Source organism: Equus asinus, chromosome 4, assembly GCF_041296235.1.
Source record: "Equus asinus isolate D_3611 breed Donkey chromosome 4, EquAss-T2T_v2, whole genome shotgun sequence".
NCBI lineage: Eukaryota > Metazoa > Chordata > Mammalia > Perissodactyla > Equidae > Equus > Equus asinus.
The window spans coordinates 41967745-41982244 of NC_091793.1; the positions used below are offsets into that span (position 1 = coordinate 41967745).

Consider the following 14500-nt stretch of genomic DNA (forward strand, 5'->3'; position numbering starts at 1 on the left):
CTATGTTTAGTTACTCTTCTCCACCATCTTCTGGTTATCAGATCGCCCAGAGCAGTGGAAGGGAGAATCTGCAATGTGGAGTAACCAAGGGGATGGACATCCAAGGTGAGAATGGAGATTTTTTGACTTATAAGCCAGGAGACTATGGGGTGTAATTTCTGTTTGGCCCACCCTCACATAAGATACAGATTTCTTGAGGATGGCCAGATGCCATCTGAGCTGGCTTACCTTCTGAGCCTTGGGCATATCGGTGTGGCGCTGGGCACGGACGGAGCGGGCCGACTTGGCAGGCTTGAGGGGTGCGCAGTACATCTCCAGCCTCCTCAGATCACAGCTCCGGAAGCAGCACTCGTCCACGATGCCTGTCTGAGGCGCCCTCCGACTGCTGGAGCCGTACCCTGTGGGCTTGTCTGTACAAATCAAAAGCAGAGCAGCCTGGCTTTAGAGTGGAATCTGTTATCTTCACGGTTCCACCCAGACTCTGAAGACGCTCCTCTCCTCACACCTAGTCAACCTAGACATCTCAACCTCTTCTTGAAGCTTCTCCAACAATTCCTGACCCCACAGATCCATCTGGATTCCAGTGTGTCTCCTGGGGTCTGTACCACATTCATTCATTCACCACGCACTTTACTTGTGTTAATTTTCCTCAAGTTCTGAGCCACCTGTAGTCAAGGATCTTGTCTATGTCCAATCCTAGCCTTTCCTTATGTATTGACTTAGTTGGGAAGTCAATTTAGCTCCTAGAAATATTAATTAGAAGAAGATTGTGTCTTAAGTTGTCTTAATCTTGTTAGCAAATCTTCATAGTTGTTATGCACAGGACAGCTCAGATGTTTGCTCTTTTGCTTAACTGCTTCCATTATAACATCAGATTGAGCATCAAAGAGGTTTCAGTCTGGAAAGGACTCCTCATTCTACTGATGTGAAAACTGAGACTCAGAGTTGAGAATGACTTGCTCAAGGTCATTCATGCAGTAGGTAGTGGAGCCAGGATTCGAACTCAGATCTACTTCCTGCAGAGCTCAAGGGACTCACAGAGCCAAGAGACCTGTTGTAAGACTCTGGACATGTCATTTAAGCTTTCTGGATCCCAGCTTACCCATTCGTAAAGTGGGGTTAATAATATCTTCCTTGTAAGAATTGCTTGAGGATTACACATGATAATATATGAAAAGTGCTTAGCACATTACTGGCATGTTGTAGGTCCTAAATAAATATGGGTTTGCTTCCTCTAAGCACCCCTTTCCAGGATCTTATATGATTTGTGAAGAAACGGCATCCCACTAGTGACTGCACCCAGAAACTTGGGTGCTGGAACTTGGAACTGATGACAAAACCAATGTGATAGGGCTCCCTCTCCTATCACCCAGAGAGACCAGAGAAATCAATTCTGTTTTCTTGTAGAATAGCTACTAGACTGAGACAGGATGGACTAAATGTCCATCTTTCACGCAATTCTGATTGCCCAGAGGGAACACCATAAATCAAATTTATTTTGATATTTACAAATCAATTAGACCTCTTTCCTTGGCAAGTAAGTTTTGGTTTGGTTTTATTTTGTTTTGTTTTGATTTGGATGTACTTTTCTTGGCTCTAGAATTAAAAAAGAGGGCAAAACAAGCTTACATGAACTTGTTACAAGAACTTAAAATGTACCTGAATTCTTTGTAAACTTTTTGTTGTAGTAGAATGTTTGTTAAACTAAATCTTGCCTATACAACAATATATAAAACAGACAGTGAAACTGTTCTGGCTCAGGCAAGGGCAGGGGGACTGGATCTCAGCTTTCTGTCATCTCCCTTACCTCCCTTGGGAGGTGGGGGGCCTGGGTCTTCTGTACTGACATTCAGGCTTCATGGAAGAAAATTTGTGAACCATTGACCCAGAAGAATCCAATTAATCAATGTGACATATAGTCAATCTTAATTCCTGACCCAGAAGACAGTACTATATTTTAAATAAAAAGTCTTACGTTAGCATAATAATGACACCACTCTTTAGGATGGAGTTTTGAAAGTCAAAATCTCCAAGTATACTTTGAACTCTCTCGTTGGGGAAGATCAGACCCATGGTCATGGCCTGCTACCAAACTAGTTTGGCCGCCTCACTGCTCAAAGGGCCAACCGTTCGTGGCATCCTCCAAGAACCCAAATGTTTTCCTGATGCCTGGCACAAAAGCCTGGAGATGCTTCCTCCCTGTGAGGCAGGTTTACTGTCATTCTTAGGGCAGCTGAGGGTAGTAACTCAGCGAGGATTCATTTGTGGTCTCTGTGGGCGGGGTCTGCTACTTTTGCCTGTGGGTAAACCCTGTGGGCTCCTTCTGGTTGAGGGGTTTGGGAGACCGGACAACTGGCCCCAACTAGAGCCTCAGCAGTGCTTTCACTTGCCATTGGAGGATTGACTATTGCAGAAGACTCTGTTCTCCTCGCCAGCTGGGCCCTGGCAAGCGGAGACTCGGCTGGTCCCTTGGGCAATGTAAACAATGTTTTTTGTTTTTTTGTTTTTATACTCTTTTCCTGGGACTATAAATTAGAGGAAAGACACAAATGGGATTACATGGTTCTTTGTAATCCACAAAGGACTTCTACATACTTTTTGCTAAGTGGCTATTTCAAGAGGCCCAAGGGGTCAGCCAGTCAAGAGTAGACGAGACACTTTGTTTTTTCTCCTGGTGTGGGGAGGAAGGAGAAGGTGACAGCCTACTTTGAGGTAACTTTCCCTGTTGTCCACACAGGTAACCAGTGCTCTTTGTTGAAACTATAAATTTCTTAATGGGACATAATTGAGATTTGTTTGTTGACTATGGAACGGTAATTTGATGTTTGGAAGTAGGGTTGTAGAAGTGGTTCCAGAAACCTCCAAACTTGGCTAACTCAGTTTCAAAATTCATGCTTATGGGTTGAAGATGGAGATGGAGAGACTTTGTGATTCCAGGACCTATTTAGCGTTTCCATTTCCAGCATCTCTAAAGTAATCTTCCTTCTGATTCTGACCCATAGGTTCTGGAGCAACTTGCCTGCTACCGAAAGAAGACACCAACCTTTATCTTGGGATGGCAGAAAATGTATGTATTGCATATTCCCTTCCTGACGACTATCAACAGCCATGAAACTCACTACAGGTCTATTTCCTCTTGTGGGTAGAAAGTAATCATCAGTACAGCAACAAACAACATACACCAGACGTCTGGTTTGTCACCCTTCTTAGATGAACTCGGAGTTTGATAGGCTCAGGCTATAAAATGGCTGTGCTTTTTTAGTCCATAGATCAATGAATTTATGAACAGAGAAATTTAGGACTTTTCTGTACTGTTCCATAAAGAAAGTTTACCTTACGTCTATATCTATTTCTTTTTAAATGCTGTTGAAATAGTGGTATACAGACTTGGATTTTCCCAGAAATGTAACTACCAGTTATCTCTGGCTACTTTAATCCCAGAGAGATGTTTTTCTTTGTCTATTCATAATGTCTACAATGGACTAATTGTTCTTCATTGGAAATATATGAATATAACAAGTGTCTACCTATTGCCTTTTAAAGTTTAATTCATCCTTTGAAGTGTCCTATAGGCTTAATTTCTCGTTCTACAACAAAATACTTAACAAAAAAATCATTTCTCACCAAGTGAGAGACCACAGTGGAGGGTCGAAGTTTTGCCCTTTATCTTCAGATGTCTCACATTACTTCTTTTTCCAGAACCAAAATAAAGACACTTGTTGCTACAGGCTAAAACTAGAAGCCTGATACAATGTGGCTTACAAGGAAGGCAGTAAAATAATTTGTTCCAGTAACAATTGTGAGAAAAATAGGGATTTTTAAAATGACCGTTAAATTGCAGCTATTGTCATTATGACTAATTTTTAAATGAGATAGAATGAATGGTTCCATCCATGCCTTTAAAAATTTCTCATTAGACACTGTAATTCTGCTCCAGTAGGTAGAATCAGAATGGGTAGGCAAAGAAGAAACAAATATTGGCTTAATATAAGAATAAAATTTCTAATGATTTCTACTCAAAAGTGTTAAAAATGAGACAGTTCTTTTAAAGGTAATGAACTTCTCATTGTTAGAAGCAGTTAAGTAAAGATTGTACGAACATCTGTCAGAGATCCTAGAATCATATTCCTTTATTGAACACAGTATATGACTGCTATGGTCCTTTCTATTCCAAAGATTCTGTAATAAGTGAAGAAATGGAGGAGAAAACACATCTAGGCCAAATAGTCAGTGTGATTGGAAGACACTTACATTGTCTTCAAGAAAGAGTTCTAATAGTTTCTAACTTATAAGGTGAAAATTTGTTTTCTATTTATCATTTGAGTTCCTCAAGATGCTGAAATATTTTTCCTTACTTGGTACTACAACAAAAGACAGGTGATTGGGACAGTCCCTTCTACAACTAGGTACAGTCCCAGAGTCTGCTGTACTGGCATTAGGAAGCATCCATGTACTCACTCAACTGTTAGAGTGAACAAGCATGTATAAAATTTCACAGAATTTTCCTTGCTGACAAAGTGTTGATATTGAAAATTTACATATTTATATATTTGTTTTATCAGTAATTTTGCTCCAGAGCATGCAGACCAAAGATTGCTTAGCAGACAAGTTGCCACCACCTAACCACGACCTTGACTCCTCTATGAGTAGACATAATGTGTAGTCATAGTGTACTGCTGTGTCTTGAAAGTTGGCCGACAGACAGAATTCCAGTGGTTAAACAACTGGCTTCTATAATAATGGCACTTCCCTTTAAATAATGCATGGTCAGTGGAGTAATTCAATAATCTTCAGGGCAAACTTGCTAGTTACAAGGGTTTTGGTCAGAATTGTGGCATCATCAAAACCACACCAATTAGCTGAGTCTCACATTTTGTCATGGATGCAAGCGACTAGCTTCCCTCCATCTCTGAAGGAGAAGGTGTAACGCTGAGACTTAACTGGGGCCATCACTTCTCAAGCAAAGAGCTCTGGTTGTTCATCACTGCTAAAATGGTACTACCTCTACTCGTGCTGCAAAAGCTTGTGTTTCTTATAGATTTCTGGAAATGCAGTTGGGACATTGGACTCAACTTTAATTTCCTTTGAAACTTCCCCTCTTGTTTATTGAAAAAGCTTTACTTTAGTTATTTTAACTCTATCTTTGGAAAGAGGAGACATTGATTTGAAGAATCAGTATTTAAAAAAAAATGCAAACATTTTTCAAGTAGGGAAATATCCAGTTCTAAGACATACACTTGTTACTCTTTGGGTTCTGAGGAATAAAACTAGTTTCTAGAAATTACTAACAGGAGGAGTTTTTAAAGTTGATCCTGTTTTGAAAGCAGGAAAAAGGAAGTAAGACAATTCAAGTTGGATTTTGAGGGCTATTTCCGGAAAATTTACAATTATGTGTCTGATAGAAAACACAAAGGGGATTATTAACTGATAAAAACTAAATTGCATTTAACTTTGATTAACTGAGAATTAATTACACAATCAAATATGACAGTTAAAATCTATAGAAGCTTGAAAATTAGATTTCTTACACCAACTACTTATCCAAAATTTCTAGACATGTTGACAATTTAGATTAACTCAGAGTGGTTAATTTCTTAGGGCAACGTTGCCCCATGGGCCTCTGTATCTAATCAAAATTTATTCAGTTGATATAATTTTGCATGGGATACTAGTAGGAAAGTTGGATAAAATAGGAGTAATCTTAAAGTCATCTCCATTTTAGCATTGTAATTGTTATTTTCATTTGTGGAAAAGTGAGAATGACTTCTCAATCTTTCATACACATTTCGTGGCTTTATATGGAAAACTGGACACCTTTTGTGAATTACGAATATAAGGAAAATTGTGATAAGACATTATCAAGACCCAAAATGTAATGCACTGATACTATTGAATGGTTATTTCCTGAATTTGTAGGATTTGCATTTAACTTAAAACCTTTTAGTGAGTCAAGAAAAATATACTTTTGAAAAGAGTTCTGTGAAAATCACACTTGAATTAAAGCAATTATTTATAATAAAGGTATATATATAAATAATATAGGTATATATACTATAATAATATATAGTATATATAATAATATAAATAATAAAGGTATATATAGTCATGTGCTCAGTAAAGATATGGAAAGGAGCTTTCGCTACTATAAACTAGCCACATCATTACATACTTAGAATACCATGGGTGTGTACACACACATGCTCAAACACATACTAGGGAATGAAGTGGTTTACCACCAGTATCAAAGCTATCATCAAACATTTTGAAATTGGGATTGTTTTTGAAGTTTTTCTAAAATATTTACCTACTGCCTGCCTTATATGTTGCTAGTGGACTCAGTATATTTATGCTTTTTTGCAGAAGGATCTTTCCAAGTGGGATTGACCTTTGGCATCTGTAAAAGTGAACACTGAGAAAATGTCCTCTTTTCTATGAACTGCATGTCATAAACTTTTCTTGAAAACCTATCAAATTTAGGCATTGATTTCACTTTGGCCTGTGTTAATTTTTAATTGCCAGTGTTTGCTGGTCCCACTACTTCTCAATTGGACGAGGTCATCTTTTCTAGGAATCATGGCCCAATTTGACCTGCCACTACCCCCACTACTCAGCAACTCTTTCTCAGCTACTAAATCCCCACAGCCCAAAAGACCAAAGTCTTCCTGTTACCCAATCAAGTCAATGTTTGTGAATCTCTGGGTCTAAAAGGAATGAAGCAGAGTTCTATAAAGCTGCCCCTTTCTTCAAACCCTCCTTTCTTTTGGAAGCCTCAACTCAAGGGCAGGTGTGAAAATAGTGCTGTTCCGTCTGCTTCTGTCTCCAAGGCCAGAGAGCTAAAGCACAAGGCCTAGGGGCAAGAAAACTAGAGATTCAGAGCAGAAACATTACTGTTTTAGGACTCTTTGGAGATACAGGCTGACAGAGTGGGAAGCAGTGTGATGTATTACTTTAGCCTGATACAATGCCCTGGAGGACGAGCGTCTTGCCAGGACAGCACAATTTACTAGCTTAGGTCTGATTCCAGGGCTTGGGGGAGATAGATGTAGCCAACAAAATTATACTTTGGCAAGAGAAATGCTTTGCTGGACAGAAATGTTGTCCTAAGGGAATAGTTTGGTTTATCAACGTCTAAGGTAAAAGATAATCAAATGCCAAGAGGTCATTTTTATGTTTGAATTATTTCAGTTGGGCCTGCTATATAACTTAGCTACCATTTTCTAGTTATATAGTTTCAATTATTTAGAACATATTACAGGGTTTGAGTATGATCTGCCTGTGACATCTGTCATACCAGTGAAGGAGGCAATATATGGAGTGGTTAAAAGCACAGGTTTTAGAGTCAGACAGACTTGGAATCACTGTTCACCTTGGGCAAGGTACCAGATCGTCTAAGAGTCAGATCCTCTTATGCAAAATGGACATATATAAAAGAGTATCTTCCAGGACTGCTGTGAAGATTAAGTGAGAATGTACATAAAGTGTTTAGCACAATGTCTGGTATGCAATAAACTCTAAATAAATGTTAGTTATTATAATCATTATTATTTGGAGTTGAGTTGGCTAACATAGCTGGGCAGGTATCCTCTTCCTTTCTTCCTCTTAAAAAATGCATCCTTTCCAAAGTTTGGTTGAAAAAGATGGCCTTTCTAGATAAAGAAGGACTGTTCTCCATTAAAATAAATGAGTAACTGTTCCTCTGAAAGGATATCCAAATGTTATGTTTTATAGACTGTCTTGAATAGTTTAAATCTAGAATAGACCCTCTGTGAAAATGGATCCTTCAATCAAGTAAAACAAGGCAAAGTCATATGGGCTTATCTTGACCTTTCATTACCTTTGATTTCTCCCAAATAACCCACTAGCTAAAATAATTGGTTTTTCACTGATAGTATCTATCCACTTACTTCAAAACAATGCTGCAAGGCATGGGATGGGTATGGGCAACGTAGATGGTCAGAAGTGGTTTCCCAATTGCTTTCAACCACTGTATGTATTTCTCTCCTCTCTCTCCACTTCATGCCTCGCTTCTTTTCCCCTCCCTCTACATCTTCCACTCTTCTGCTATTGACAGCCATTGACATTCATTTTACTCACTAATGAGCTTTAGGGCAAAGCTCATGCTATGAGAGTTCATGGTAGGCTAGGAATTAAGAGTCTTATTCCTTCCCTGAAATAACTGAAAACTAGGGTTCGCTCTCCTGCCAACCACACTTTGAAAATAACCAGCCATCAAGTATACAGTGTCAGCAGGCCCGCTTAATCACTACTCCATCTTGGACCCAAGCCTGAGTGAGATGAAAACAGACAAGAGAAAAAATAAGAAGGGTGTTTATGTTGAGGAATCGCGTATGTGGACCTTAGTTATCTCATTTTTTTGAGAAAGACTGTGATGGAAATTGTAAGGTGAGTCTGGCTCCAACCTGGAGATTGTAGCCATGCCACCAGCATTATCTCCTACACTTACACTGTTATTGTTAGTTTACCCTTTCAGATGTGGGAAGAGAGGCCTTGTAGGCAAAACATAAGGCACTCATGAATAGAGAGTAATGCCCCTCTTTCGGGTGCCACAGAAAGATGAATCAGCTAAGGGGTATTAAAACACATTCTCTTTATTTTTAGTTTCACTCTAAAGTCTATCATTTCTCTTTTCTTTGCAATTTGGCACCTGCCCTGTGTTCTCAGGGGCCCTGCTCCCTGTCAGTCTCCTTACTCAGGCCTCTGTGTTTTGCTCAGAGCACATCTGGAGATTTTCCCAGGGGTGGGTGTGACACGGTCAGGATGGCAGGTGAAGCGGTGATGGCTGCCAGGGCAGTCTGGCATGTCTGAAGGGAGAGTGTTGGGAGGTGGAGGCCCCGTAAGGAGAGGCATCTGGGCCTGCATCAGGGAGTGAACTGTTGGAAGGCAGCCTCCACAGCAGCAGAGACAGCCCTTGGCACTATCACAGAGAAGGAACAGCCAGAGTCAGCGACAGATTGAACACAGGGAGGGGAGGGGGGGGAGGGGGAAGGTGGCTAGGGTCTTACATGATATAAATAACTGCATGGTGTGCACTTCAGTGGCAGTTGGGTTGTGTGTGATGTCCCTTTCACGCTGGTGTGCCAACAGTGTTGTTCTTGAATTGAAAGTTCCCAGGGAGTGTTTCTATAGCACCTAGCACAGTGCCAAACGCAGAGAGGGAATAAAAAGAAGGCATATGTTACATTGAAAACAACATTGGATTCCAGCCCCAAATCCTTTGTGCAAACTCACAAGTCACCCAAATTCTCAAGGTTCAGTTTTCTCATGTAGACAACCAAAGTCCTAGATAGTATCAACCACTCCTTCTGACAATATAACTCTAAGCATTATTAATCAATAATGTATATATGGATATCAGTGCTTCTCCTTAATAATAGGGAAATATAGCAATGAAGAGAAGTTTGACGAGAGAACCAGGAGTTCCCTCATTGTCATGTTTAATTTTAGATGAAAACAATATTTATAGGCTGAATTTAAGGAAAGCAGGGATCAGTTTTGAGTCTGATGGAGGTAAATGGGGAAAATATCCAATATGGAGGTGCATTTTAGTAAAGGGTAGGGACAAGATCATCTATGGGGATTGCAGAAGCCAGCTCAAGGCAGAATTCAGGTGTGACTTGAAAACTAGGGTCCTGAAGGCTTTGAGGTATGAGGAAGAGGGATGATTCTCCCTTGCGTGGGTAGTTAGAAATGAGAATTAGTGTGAGAAGAGTCTTTCTAGAAATCTCTGCTCATGGCTTTTAATTGTTACTCCTCACAAAGCTACATCTTCAAAGAGTGAATAAGTGACAAGCCCTAGGAGGGTTGTTAATGTGGTTGACCAGAATGCTGAACTTCCTAGCGCTCCACGTGGCCAACATTTTATTTCACTAGTTTCCTTGGTGTCTGTCAATGGTGTATGAAGCCTCCGTGTGATATTCAGTTTCTTTCACTGGGGATAGATGCATATTTTCCCTGGAAAATTGCAGCCACAGCTACATGTTGTCTCATCTCTGATGAGATGAATGGGCTTCCAGACAGGTCATCATTGGTGACATCTGCCCAGAGGACAAAATCAGAAGATGACCATTATAAACATGGTTTTTCAAGTACCAACCTGTTTTGTGGTAAAATAAACTAACGTTAAGATTATTAAAAATTTAAAATCTGTACCAGGAGTTCTCAAGCAAGGTGTGGTATTATTCACCAAAATTTCAGGTATGCGAAGTGAGGCTGAGTGTTTCATTTAGAGAGTGATTGTATTATTTCAGGAACTTTCAGCTACAATCTGAACTCATCAGACCATCCTTTATTTCTTTTCTTTCTATAGAATTTTGCTGCTATAATTTTCCTCCCTTTTCCCTTAATATTTGGTTTCTTAAACATGGCCAATAGACTTTAAGTGCTTTCCTCAAATTATTGTATGTTAGAATTTTGTATATCTTTGGACATTATAGCAAACTCAAGGTCAACTGAAGAGGTTTCTTAGTAATCTTCTGGCAATCACCACGCCTGTTAGCCTTTGGCCATCCCACTCCTCCCGACAGCCCTCCCTACCCCCTCTTCCCTGCCAAATATTATTCTTCTGAATTGAAGAAGTGAACTATGAATAAGGAGAGAGAGAGAGGTGTGGTTAAGTTGTAGCTTATCTCCAAGCTAAATCCTGTTCTCTTCTTTATTTCACTTGGGACCCATACGTCTATGTCTCTAAACCTCATTAAATGTTTTTTAGCAAATATTTTATCAATCAAGAAAACTCTCTGATTCTCTTATTTATTTGACTAAATTCAGCAAAGAAAAATATTTTCAGCTTGTGATATTGGCTGGAGAAATTGAACTCTTTTATTTTTATTTTTTCTCACATACTCAAACATGTGGTGAATGACCACATCACTCTGCTCTGGGACCCCACTCTGAAGCAATGACCTCTTGGCCTTCAAGCCAATCACTCACTTCCATGAATTTCCTTTCTGAGAACCAGAGACAGTTGCCCCAGAAGTCACTTTCCAATTTATCACAAAACCTAACCATGGTTGCAGAATTAGTTGGCTTCATCAAGAGCAAGCGGTGTGAAGCCTAATGTGTCCCACAGCTGGGGAGGCGCCTCGTGCAGGGATGCTGGGCCAGGATAACTGCTCATGGGACAGTTTATTTCCCTCAACGCTTGCCTTCTGTCTGTTCTCTTTGGCTCAGATCTGGGTTTGGGACGGCTGCATGGAGGCATTGCTTATGCTAATACTTAGGAACAATCAGCTCTGTCCTATCTAGCAGGAAGTGAGGGCCCAAGTTCAGGGGCTAAATGCTTTCTTTTGATGTACAGTATTTTTACAGGTCAGCCTCCATTCTCTCTTCCTAGCCTTCCAGCAAGTACCTACTTCCTTGTAACCCTATATCAGGACTCTGACACCTATGAGAGAGGAGAATATAAAATCCATTGACCTCTTGATGGGTATGGTCTCCACTTTGTCAATTAGATACATATTTGGGTAAAAACTGCATATTTAAACCTTTAGGTTGATGAGAAGAAATGACCCTCAAGATCTTGTAGCAGCTTCCGTAGAACAGGGATAGGAGGAGAGAAGTGAAGCTTTTTGACTCTGCGTAGTAGGGGTTCTGGTAAGAGAATGTGGAGGAGCTACACACATCCTCATTTCTGAACCGTGAGTTCAAGTCATTGCTGATGACTTTCAAAGAAAAGAATGATAGGAAAAAGGGGCTGTTGTTTTAGGAACATTTTAATCTACTTCTATAGACTTTCTAATTTATTTTTCTTCTCAAGCAACTTCTTATACTCCACTCCCTTCTCCTCCTTTGCTTTTGGTTCAAGACCATATTTTGGTAAATGTCATTTGTGAAGTCCTAGTCTTCTCATATCTTCTTATGGACCAATACTCTCACAGTGCACTGAGATCTGCCCTCGGCAGGAATTTCCCGCAGTCGGACTATGAACCGTCGTAAATTCCTTGCATTCTTCAGAATATCTGTGCCTTCTTTTGCCACATCTTTTTTCCTGGTACTCGACAGGCCACAAATCACCCTGGACCTCTCTTTCCAGGCTGTTGATGTCCTAATACTCTTCTTTCAAACCAAATTCCTTTCTTGTCCTTGGCTGTGGCTCTTGGCTTCCCAGCCTTCTCATCTGCCCCTTCTAGGATAGTCATCTGTGGCATCACCCACAGTGTCTCTTTCTCCTAGCTTTTTATCTGGCCTGAAATCATGCATTTATTCAAATGTCAGAGTTACTATGCAGAACATGCTTAGTTAACATCCAAAACACAATTTAAACACAGTAGTGCAGACAACACCTCCATCCAGCAAGAACGCTCAAGAAGACTCAAACCTAGGGGATACTGATGAGCTAGTGAGAGAGGAGGAGCTACAATAACACCCAAAGATATCATCAAATGAGGTTGGAAAGTTTTCCATTAAACGCAAGTTTCTCCTGAGATGGAAAGGGGACATTTCATTCTTCTGTTCATTTTATATTTAAACCTTTTTCTTTGACAATTAGAACAATGGGGACTTTTGCAGTAATACACTACCAAAGCTTCCCTTTGTTGAATGCTTTTATTAAGCTACTATAGCAAATATTACTTTTCATGTCTTATTTCATTTACATCCTACAGCAACTACATGGAGTAGATGTTATTACTATATCCATTGTACATATGAGGAAACTGAGGTTTAGGAAGGTTAAGTAACTTGACCCAAACCATACAGTTAGTAAGTTGCAAAGCCAGTTCACCTCAACAGGGGACACCTTGAAAGTGGGAGAATTCCCAGGAGAGGAAAAAATCTGAAGGTGATACTGTTACTTGGGTTCTCAAAGGCATGTAATGCTAATATTCATGAAGGACATGGTTGAGGTCATCTAAGTCAGCCCACTAACCTCAGGGTTTGAGCACATGCAGTAGACAGAGTTTTAAACTAGGTACTCCAGAGAGTGCCAGCAGGAATGCCATGCATGGCTTTTGCCCTTGGGAGAGAAGTCTGTGCAATCCTGCCATGAAGGGCATGTCTGGGTATTAGATGCTCACATCTCACCCAGTACACTGTGATTCATGCCAGTTTCAGAAGGGGCAGTCAGCTCTGTCACATAGCCAGACCATCTTGTTTCCAAACGCCTTGAACTGCACAAAGTTATAACAACTTTAGCAGAAATTGAAGTAAAGAAATTATATCCATAATCTTGGTATCCCAGCAAATCATATTACCTTCATTTTTCTAATTTTTTTCTAGTTCTCATCCAGATGCACACATCATTTTGACATAGCTACAGTCACAGCCTAAATCTAATGTAGTATTGTTTTTTTCTACTTAACGTTATATTGAAAACATTTTCCATATTGTTACAAAATCTTCATAATTATAATTTTAAAGCTGCAGAATATTTTATTGAGTAGATTTGCCAACATTTATTTTTTTAACCATTTTCCTGTTACTGAATGTTTAGGCTATTTCCAGTTTTATCATTATTTTAACTAATGCAGCAATAAGTGTCTTTGTGCTTGTAACTTTCTTCTCCTCTGAGATCATTTATAAGAAAAATTCTCAGGAATGGAATTACTGAGTCAAAGCATATTATCAGACAGACCTATTTTGATGAAAGCCCACAATTTTGCATAAGGACCAGAAGAGAAGACCAAGAGACCAAAGCAGAGAATTATATCCAGATTTTCTCCAAGGATTAGAAAAGAGACAGCCAAGGTAGAGCACAAACAGGAATTTTACCTACATCCCATGAATTAGAATAAAAGAACCAGTTTCTGTTTTCAATTACTAGTGCACTTTCCTTTGAAGGAAACATGGGGAGAAATCAAGACTTGGGCTTGGCACACGAAGGTTTGCTAAGTAGAAGAAAAAGCAGGGGAAATGAAATTGATGACAAGAGACCCTGGTTCTCAACTTTCAAAATCACCAAGTACCTATGAGATTTCTTCTCTAGGGTGGGGAGAGAGGGCACTCAAGGAGCCAAGATTACACCACATCCCACTGTATGGAGTGAGAGAATTTGTGTTCTAACTAACAAAGGCTCTGATCCCATGCTTCTTCTGAACCCAGGTCCCCCCTGGAATACCAGGCTCCTGCCCAATCTGCTGTTTCTCGACCTTCTTCTGGAGGATATTTCCTGACAATCTGCCTCTCCATCCAGCCCCAAATTTGGCCAACTACATTTGCCCTCCTTCCACCACATTATTCTTCTGCTTATCCTCATTCAATCACAAATGTTTATTGAGCACCTATCATGTTGTAGACACTGCTCTTAGTGCTGAGGATAAGAAGTGAATATAGACAAAAATGTATTAACAGGTCACTATCTTCTTTATAACCCTGATTACTGTGACAACTTTCAAGGAAACTGTAGGGCAGAGAAGCTGAACTCAACAGTTCAGTGACAATTGTCCAGAGCAACTGAAGCCTGAATCTAGCAAGAGAAGTTTCCTTCAGGCCCCCATGAGAACTCTTGTCTGAGGGTTTCATTCCCACTAACCTTTCTGAAGTT

The 14500-nt window shown here is 40.0% G+C and overlaps 1 protein-coding gene across 7 annotated transcripts in view; it reads right to left on the minus strand.

Annotated features, from left to right (window-relative positions):
* Positions 1-14500, minus strand: part of IGF1 (insulin like growth factor 1) — an 83231-nt gene that overhangs the window by 16234 nt on the left and 52497 nt on the right. For all 7 annotated transcript variants that reach the window (XM_070507165.1, XM_014835027.3, XM_014835028.3 and 4 more), the window contains exon 3: positions 229-410. In XM_070507165.1, the coding sequence (XP_070363266.1) occupies positions 229-410 (182 nt within the window). The remainder of the gene's footprint in view (positions 1-228; positions 411-14500) is intronic.